General features: G+C 51.5%; 1 protein-coding gene across 1 annotated transcript; it reads right to left on the minus strand.

The window, feature by feature from the left end:
* Positions 1-340: 340 nt before the first annotated feature.
* Positions 341-9,521, minus strand: SLC31A2 (solute carrier family 31 member 2). Its single transcript, XM_032308235.1, has 4 exons — positions 9,419-9,521; positions 4,960-5,026; positions 2,687-2,873; positions 341-1,729 (listed from the first exon to the last, which is right to left on the minus strand). Exons 2-4 carry the CDS (start codon positions 5,024-5,026, stop codon positions 1,561-1,563), a joined length of 423 nt encoding a protein of 140 aa, XP_032164126.1. The 5' UTR covers positions 9,419-9,521; the 3' UTR covers positions 341-1,560.
* Between the last annotated feature and the right edge of the window lie 286 nt (positions 9,522-9,807).

The following is a 9,807-nucleotide window of genomic DNA, read 5'->3' on the forward strand; positions in this document are numbered from 1 at the left end:
GTTTCTATGTAGTTTTTGCTGCTGCCCTCAGGGGGAGAAGATGCTTTGCAGCCCACATGATAGCTAGTTGTTTTTCTCACACCAGGCAGTGACTAGTCAGGATGTGGTGTGTGAACGTGAGAATGACTCTCAGGGAGGCAAGGTCATCAGGGGTCTGCCTGACGGCACAGCATTCCAGGGCTGGCTACCCAGAGCACAGAGCTGTCTTCTAGCAGATGGACAGACCCTGTCCTTGGACAACCCCACAGCCAGCACTACCAGCTGCATTCGCCCCCCTCAGCTCCTGCAGTGGCTTCGGGGTGGCATGTGCTTGCTGTCTGAGCAGAAACACAAGAATGGCCACAGACTTTAAAAATAGTATTTATTAAAACATCTATCTCTTTTTTAATTCCTGAAGTTTAAAACCGTCTTTCCTCTAGCCCTTGAGGTACTTGAGCACAGACATTCCAGTATCCAGCCGTGATGTTCCCTCCCTGGGTCTCATGTTTGCTTCTCTGTCAAGCGAACCGTCTGGAGAGTCCCACCTAACTCTACGTGTAATGCTTTGGTTTGACTGCTTCCTGCATCGTCAGCTGACACTCCCTGTGGCTTAACCGTGTTTGCCCACCAGATGTGATGAGTGAGCAGTAAGTTCGAACTAGAGAACACGAAATACTGAATATTCAGTGTAGTTCTCTGTTCTGCATCAAAGCAGGAGCAGGAAGGGAGCACTGGGGACCTGAGAAGCACCCCGGGCCCCTCAAGCCATTAGATTGCCTTCCTCCCGCAAGCAGTGCTGTCTGATGGGAGCAGCTCACCGTGCAGCGGATAGGTCAGGAGCCTTGGGAAGAGTCTCGCTTCTCGGCTTTGAATCTGCTGTCATGCCCCCAAGAAAGAGAAACAGTTCCTAGCAGATGCTGCTATATCCATCAGGAATCTGATGAAGTCACTTCACTGAAAATTTTGGATTCATGTGCAAAACTGCGAACCAGGAGTTTAGTGGGAAAAAATGAAAAATCTCAGTTTGTCACCGTGATCCGCAGAACAGACCATCTTTATGTGCCCCAGAGGCAGAAAGGTGAGACAAAGGAGCCAGCTTGGTCTCCGTCCCTCAAATACAGAAGAAGTCAGGAAGTCCAGTGGTAGGTGCTCCTCTTTATAAGGCACAAATCATGAGGGCAGAAGGTATGCAGCTTCCGTGGCCTTCATCACCCAGAACCCCTCTCCCTGTCTTTAAGATCTTTGGAAATTCTTAATCTTGAGTCAGTAAGTCCTCATGGGCTCAGCAACCCTGCCCCCAGGTTCTGGTCTCTTCATTCTCCGTCAGATCACAGCAGCATTACTAAGGCACAAAACGCCCATGCCTGGGCCCTGTCCAGGCTGGCTGAGGGCAGAGGTAGCTGCAGCGGCCTCTGAACTCTGGGCAGCAAGTGCTGGCTTCGGCAGAACATGTCCAGGAGCTGGGAGCGTGGTGAGGAACAGCCATCAGAAGAAATGGGAGACACAGGGCTGGAAGCTCAGAGTCTGCAGGAGGGGGCCATAGCTCGCTCCGGCCCCTAGTGCCTGCAGAGCCCTCACCAGCTAAACCATGCTGAGAAGCGGGTAGGCCAGGTAGTAGCCCACAGCAGAGCCAAGGATCACGCCGAAGAAGATCCACGTGTTGTACGACATGACAGCCAGCATCATGAAGTAGCCTATGACCACCTGAACAACATGGATTAGAGACTGGCCGAAGTGACAGAAAAACCACCTAGATGAAAAGAAGAGTCAAGTTAATGTTGATAATGAGCTGGTGTCAGGAATTAGAGCTTCTGAGTTACTGGACCAGCTTACTTATATTTGTGTGCTGGACCCAGAAGAGACTTCTTTCTGAAGAGATACATGAGAAACCACTGCTAGGGGACAGGGGCTTGTACAAGGAGCCTTGGGTAATCACCTCTCTACTACATTCAGCTCTGAGCTTCCTAGCACCCAAGACAAAAAGGGAAAATGAGACATGTATCCTGTCATGTCTGATAAGGATAATACAAAATCATCAGTAAGGCAGGTAGGTTTTTCCTTCTGAATCTGCTGTGGGAGATTCCTTCTCAACCTACTAGCTCGGCCACTTACTTACTGTAGCTTAGCACAGATATCTTAACCTCTCTGAACTTAAAATTTCCTCATCAGTAAAGGAGGGATAAGAATACCTCCCTTGCAGGCTGGGTGTGAACAGCAGCGACACCCGTGTAAGGAAAAGGAAGGCTCGGGAAGCACCACTGGAGCTGGAGAGAGGGCCGACATGGGACCCCATGGCGCGGCCTTAGCAGACGGGGATGGGAAGGCGGGAAGTGGGAGCTGCTCTGCCAAGACTGGTCCGCGGCAGACAGCAAGCCTTACTATTTGTGTAGGAACAGCTGCAGATTCCAGCCTGGGTTTGGAAGCCTTAGTGACCTAAGAAAGCCTGCTGAGATCTGGATGGATGGATGCCCGTGTTGCTGGACTGAGGCCTGCACCAGAGTTCTGAAGATCTGAGCCTCCCGAGTGGCTGTTCGTGGAGCTCTGGCCCAGGCATCAAGAGACCCGAGCTCCAGCTCACCTCACTACTTATTCCCCGTAAGCACTCTGGCAAGTCCTTCCTCAGGCCTGTTTGCTTTAGCCCTCTGAGGCCAGCCTCTCTCAGGGTGAATGTGAGTATGCTGCCATGGCCCACAGCCCTGCCTGTTACCTGAGGCGGGTTCTGCTGACCGGGGGTGAGTCTGAGCCAGAAGAATCCTGGTCTGTCTCCTCAGTGAGCTGGCTGGTGGGGATGGACAGGCTCACTGCGGCCTGGTAGAGCAGCTTGGCTTTGCCAACCTTGATGCTTTCATACAACACAGCCAGGAGCAGGACCACCACTACCGAAAGGGCCATGCCTGTCAAACAAAGCCGAGTTGCAGAGACGTGGCCAAGCAAGCCCTGATCCCCTTCTGGCAGCTTCCCCCAGGACCTGGGGTATGGAGTAGCAGAGCACCTCCAACTGGTCCCCCTGAATCCACTCCATCTCCCTCTCTCTGGCATCTTCCTCCCCAACCGCCTTGGGCTCAGAACTTCACTGTCTCTTTGCCCTCCAGCTCTTTCTTGGGAAGGATGGCCAGTTGGGGTACGGCTGTGAGATCAGGAAGAAAAGCCAGGTCTGAAAAGCCAGGGGCCGAGGGCGAAGAGGTCACACAGCACTGCCCCCAGTGGCAACCCCTACAGGTGGCACAAGTCTCTGTCAGGACTTCTTGTTAGGCAAAGAGCATGTACAGCAAGGTCCTAAGTAGGAGTGTGTATAAAGAAAAGTCTGGAAGGAGGGAGATACAACAAAGGAGTTATAATTACTTCAGCAAACTAGGATATAAAGGATTTTTTCTTCTCACCTTATTTTCCGAAGTCAGTGCTGTGTGTATGCTTTTATAATAGTGGAAAACACCACTAAGTTATTTTACAGAAAACGTGAAGTGCTTACGAGAGCTGCTGTAAAATTAGCGGCTAATTGCTACTTCTCTTTTACAAGACAAGGAGGGATACTAAATACTCCAGCTATAGTTATTTTATTGGGCTCCCAGGAGGAAATCATCTACAAAAGATGCAGGTGATATTTTAAAATACAAAATTACATGTAATTACATGCACATGGTATGGATTTAACTGGGACCAAAGGGGATACAGTGAAAGGTAAGTCTTCTTCCCAGCCCAGTCCCTAAAAGCCCAGTCCTCTCCCCGGAGCTTTTTCCTCTGCAGCTCTCCAGGGATACCCACTGTAGGCATCGACCTGTGTATGTGCTTCCACGTCTGACGTCATCCAAGTACACCTCGCAGAGAGGTTCCCCTCCCTGCACACAGATCTGCCTTATTTCTGTGGCGTCACAGTATCTGTGATACAGTCTATTGTCCAAGGGTGGCCACCTCACCCCACCACACCCCACATGCTCTTCTTACAGTGTCAGCACCCCTGCCGTCAAGTGTGGGGTCCACGGCCCCTTCCCTTTAGGCTGAGAAGACCTTTGTGACTTCCTCACCCAGGCAAGATGGAAGTGAGGCTCTGTGACTTCCAAGGCTAAGGTCTTAAAAATCCCATGCACTGCCATCTCGTTTTCTTGACACACTCGCTCCTGGAACCCAGCTGGCCTGCCACAGAGAAGCCCAGGCCCTAGGAGACACCTCATGTTGTGGTGTTCCGCCGGCAACCCCCCCAGCCAGAGGTACTCGCTGACAACCAGCAGCAACCGGGAGACCCAAGCGTGAGGAAGCCTTCAGGAGGACTCCAGTTCCAGCCATTGTCTGACCACAGCTGCGTGACAGGCTGTGAGTGGGGACCGCTTAGCCGAGCCCAGTTAACCCAGAACCTTGAGAAGGAATGCTGCAATGACTGGGCTTACGGGGTGGTAGGGGCTGGTGACCTGCTGTAGGGATGACCATGATTTATCTCAGCAGCACCTGCAGGCCTGGGAACTTGGGCCATTTCCCATCTACTTTTTAAGATACAGTTACTTAAGTTGAAACAACTATGTCATGAATTTGCGCCCAGCTCTGCCTTTTCTAGTCAAAGCAATACTGTTCTCTTGCAAACTGGTGCCTCATTTGAGGTCCAGCCAGCAGCAGCTGTTCTGGACTTCTGAGCTGGTGCTGGACATGGTAGGAGGTAGGTGCTAGGTGGGTGCTAAGAGGCAACAGGAGGCCTTGATCAAGCTCTGGCTCTGATGCTTACTCGCTATGTGACCCTCTTCCCTCTTTGAGCTTCAGTTCCTTCTCGTGTCATAGAGGCAAAGTCTGTATCCTTGGCCTCTCTCTGGGCCTTGTGACAATCAGTGAGATAATGGAGCCTTTTGTGACGTGCTTGGAATTATAAATGCCAATTTCCTGCTCAGTGCTTATGAAAGAGGAGTCAAGCTCATCTGAATGTCCACGGAGGGTAGCGCTAAAGGGAACCAGGCTCTCCACAGCCCAGAGCTACAAGGCTTTCCGAGCTACACTTACCTGCAGGACTGCGGACACTCCAGAAATCAAACAGAAGCACCACCTCATTGGAGAAGATGAAATGCATCTGAAAGAAAAGGGAATTTGCATTGCTCAAGGCAGTAAGAGTCCTGGTCCCTAATGCTCTCCAACAGCCTCCCCTAAAGGCCCAGAGGAACGAGGTCGCTGGTCTTAAGTGCTGGAAGGGCCACTAGTGGTCACCAGGACCAACTGAGGCCAGACAGGGCAGAGACTTACCCAAGGTCCCACAGTAGGTCAGCAGCAGAGCTATCATTGAGATGGCCCTACTCGAGGTGGATGTGAGATACGGGTGGTAACACACAGGTCAGTGTCCTCAGGTCATGCTGAGATGTCCCCACTGGGGCCCCAGTCATTCTGTTCCGGCCATGTGTATCATGGAGAGGCAAGCGGCTGCAGTCCCCATGCGACTCCACATCTGTCTACTCATTCATTAAACATTTGCTGACCCCATTCTGTGCCCAGCATTCTGGACAAAGTTTAACGCCTCTGCCCTTGATGAGCTCCCAGACTTACGGAAAGAACAAAGGTAGACGTACAGACCATGCCGCACGCATCTGAACGTCCCTCTCAAAGAGCGACTTACCCCACCCGTGTTCGGGGTGGCATCAATCGCTTCTCGTACATTACCTCATTTCACAACTGTCTTCTGTGTGACAGGGATGGTCAGGCCCATCACATAGAAGAGAAAACTGGAGACACTAGACTCAGAAGGGTTAAATCATTTGCTGAAGGTCACAAAGCTAGTAAGTTGGCAGAGCTTGGATTCAAAGCCGGGTCCAGCTGGATGCCAGAGTGCTGTGCATTCCAGGATACCAGGCTGTCTCCTGCTTGCCAAGAAAGGAGGACAAGAAGCCGGGTGGCAATCCTCAGGACCCACTCCAGGCTTAATGACTGTGTTTGGCAAGATTAAAGCCGGAGGGATGAATATTAGGTCACTGTCCTGGGGTGGGGAAAGAAAGGTCCTCTCTCATCACTGGGTAAGTAGGACCCGGGTCAGCAACAGCGGCTCCGCCCTCCAGCCGAGGAGATCTGGGCAAGTGGGATCGGGTGACAGAAGCCTTGGCCTTCTAAGGCAGGTATTAGATTCCCCAAATGTCAGACCCAGAGTGTCCTTAGGAAGTTTTGTTTGTTTGTTTGTTTGTTTTATTGTGGTACAACTGACGTGTAACTTTATATTAATTTCGAGTGTAAACCCGATTCGATATTTGTACATATCATGAAATGATCACCACATTTAAGACTGGATAATATCCATCACCACACAAAGTTACGATTTTTTTCTCTTGTGATGAGAACTTTTAAGACCTACTCTCTCAGCAGCTCTCAAACATACAATACAGGGGTAGCCTGGGTGGCTCAGTGGGTTAAAGCCTCTGCCTTCGGCTCAGGTCATGATCCCAGGGTCTTAGAATCGAGCCCCACATTGGTCTCTCTGCTCAGCGGGGAGCCTGCTTCCTCCTCTCTCTCTGCCTGCCTCTCTGCCTACTTGTGATCTCTGTCTGTCAAATAAATAAATAAATAAATAAATAAATAATCTTTTTTAAAAAATACAATACAGTAGTATTAACTATAGTCACCAGGCTGGGCAGCACATCCCCAGGACATATAATTTTCTCTGAGGCTTTAGTCCCCTGGCTTTCAGTCTTTCTTTCTTTCTCCCTTTCTTTCCTTTCTCCCTCCCTCCCTTTCTTTCTTTCTTTGTTTTCCCTTGGTCAGGGATTACCAGCAAATAAAATCTTCCTTGTAACTCCACCAGATAAAACCAGGGCACTGAGTGAAGAGGGGTGAGCACTCCGAACTCCGCGGAAACTCAGTGTTAAACACTGATCTAGTCCAACTTGGCCCATCTCTGTCCCCATTTCATTCCCGGGTGGGGAAAATGAGTCCCAACAGGGGAAGGGATTTGCCCAAGACCTCCTAAGAAGAAAATGGAAATCTAGGCAGTCATTTAAAAATCATGTGGAAGAATTAAAGGGTGGGGCGCCTGGGTGGCTCAGTGGGTTAAGCCGCTGCCTTCAGCTCAGGTCATGATCTCGGGGTCCTGGAATCGAGTCCCGCATCGGGCTCTGCTCAGCAGGGGGCCTGCTTCCCTCTCTCTCTCTGCCTGCCTCTCCATCTACTTGTGATTTCTCTCTGTCAAATAAATACATAAAATCTTTAAAAAAAAAAAAAGAATTAAAGGGTGCCTGGGGGGCTCAATAGTTAAGCATTTGCCTTCTGCTCAGGTTGTGATCCCAGGGTCCTGGGGTCGAGCCCCACACTGGGCTCCCTGCTCAGCAGGAACCCTGCTTCTTCCTCTCCCACTCCCCCTGCTTGTATTCCCTCTCTCACTGCCTCTCTCTCTCTCTCTCTGTCAAATAAATAAATAAAAAAAATCTTTTTAAAAAAATCATGTAGAAGAACTGTAAAATAAAAACAGCTTCTTACTCCCCCCAATGTGAGGGAGGTACTTGTTTAACGTAAAAGCTGAAACAGTACCAAAAAGAAAGTAGAAATTATTTTGAGTCCTACTATCCAGAGACGCCCCTTGTTATGATTTCAAAAAGCATGTTTGTCAATATGGCAAAATGTTCGCGAAAGGCGGACATGTGAAAACAAGTCCAAATCATCCTGTGAAACTCCATTTACACTGGAGTTCCGCTCATTCAGCTTCAGTAGAAGCCTCGAGCACCACCTCTGCAGTGGGGAAGGTGGCAGGCGTTGCACCATGCCCCTTCTCTGAGTTCACTTAATAAAGCAACTGGCATGACTGGAATGTCCCCAACGGCTAGTTAATCAGAGAAGTTCCCTAACTGGCTTCCTTCTATCATCCTTGGGCCTGGGCCAGCTGTCTCAGGGGCCTCAAAGCTTTTGCTGTAGACTTGAGCACCCACAAAGCAATAAAAGTAATTCAGCTGACAAACACTGACTTTGGTTTTGCTAGGGGTGCAGATGCTGGAGATATGGAGACGGATGAGACAAGTCCTTGGCCCTCGAAGGACAAACCATCTGTTATGGGAGAGGGAAGGGAACCGATCAGTACAACAGGGTGAATGCAGTCAGTGAGGAGGCACAAGGGAGGCCTCCTGCGGGTGCTAGGGAGGAAGGCCCCCCCGGGGAGACATCTAACTGGGCCAAGAAGGCAGATGGCTAGGGCATCTTCTGAAGCAGGAGGAGCAGGAGGCAGCCAGAGTAAGACGGACAGTTTAGTATGTTCCAGGCTGGAAGCGCCCAGACAGTAGTTCCACCTGACTGGGGAGTGAGGAGTCCGGGAAGGACAAAGGCTCACCCACTCCGGCTTTAAGGCTCACCCACTCCGGCTTTTTCGCTGGAGAAAAATTCAAATTAGCACATCCCGACTTGGTGCTGCATTTAAACTAAAGGGCCCTGGATGCCTGGGTGGCTCAGTGGGTTAAGCCTCTGCCTTCAGCTCAGGTCCTGGTCTCAGGGTCCTGGGACTGAGCCCCACATTGGGCTTTCTGCGGGGAGCCTGTTTCCCTCTCTCTGCCTGCCTCTCTGCCTACTTATGATCTCTCTCTCTCTCTGTCAAATAAATAAATAAAATCTTTTAAAAAAAAATTAAAGGGCCCTGTGGTCAGGTACGGAGGCGGCAGCACCCTGCTTTTGTTTCTCCACTTAGGCAGAATCTCAGCCTCCAGCCCCAAGTCCAACTTATCTGCGCCTTCCTCAGGGCCCCACCCTGGGTAGGGAGGGGCTGTGGTGAAGAAGAGCGCAATCAGGGACTTGTTTTCTTCTTTATGTTCGCCTTTGAGGTTACTTAGACTTGAGAAGAGCTCTCTCGTTAATAAACCCAGCAGTTCAGGGGGAGGTTAAGGTCCTTGTCCCGCACTCGCCTGGCTCAGGAACTTTTCACAAGCTCTTCCCATCTATTTCCCCTTTTAGAAGGCTAGCAGGTGGTGGGGGAGAACGTTTGACTAAATGACCAGTATTGGCTTCCTGTATCTTAAATTCTATGATAATCATGGGGGTTATGATGATTTTTTTAAAGACCAAAAGGAGTCTTGCGAGCTGTCATTCTCTCCACCCCGGTGAATTCTGCCTAAAAAGCCAGTTTGTGTAAAACGCGACTTCTACCCAAATGTAGGGAAGATGGAAAGCAGCTGGACCTGAGATTCAGACCACCAGCTTGCCAGGACAGGGAGCCGGCCCTGGGGCGTGCGCTCGGTGCGTGAAGTGCGCGGGGCTTTTCCTTCTGATGGGGGCCCCCCGGAATCTCTCCCAAGTCACTGCGTCCAGGGCAGGGGATGCCCCCCGCCAAGTCTGTCTTCACCCACCGCGCCCCCGCTGTTCGTCGGGGCCGGACTGACTGCCAGCAGGAGGCACGGATAAGGGCAAAAAAACACAGGCAAGCCACCGCCGGCTCCGCCTCCCGCGTCCCCTCAACCCTGCTCGCGTCCACCCTCCCCGCTTGGCCGCTGACGGTGGCCGCGAGACTTACCTTGGAGGTGAGCGCGCCGGGCGGGCGCAAGGACCGCTACCGCTCGCTGGGGACTCCTCGCTCCGAGTCCGTCTTGCCCCCGCCGCCGCGATCGCGATCTGGGCCGCGAGGTCACATGGTCGTGGCGAGGCAGGCGCGCGGGCACCTGGGAGTTGTGGTCCCCGCGCGTGGCTTCACTCCCGGCGGCCTGGAGTGCACCCACCCGTATGGAGCCCGCGGCGCGCCAGCCTGAGCCCCAAGCGCAGCGCGGGCCACCTGCTGCGCTCCGTTCAGCCCCTTACCTTGTTTTGCACTTGACTTGTCTTTGCAACTATCCTTACAGAGTTTATTGCTCTTCTAATAAAACTCACGAAGCTTAACATGTTGAGTGGAAAAATTGTCAAGTCCAG

The sequence above is a fragment of the Mustela erminea genome, chromosome 12 (assembly GCF_009829155.1).
Source record: "Mustela erminea isolate mMusErm1 chromosome 12, mMusErm1.Pri, whole genome shotgun sequence".
NCBI classification, from domain to species: domain Eukaryota; kingdom Metazoa; phylum Chordata; class Mammalia; order Carnivora; family Mustelidae; genus Mustela; species Mustela erminea.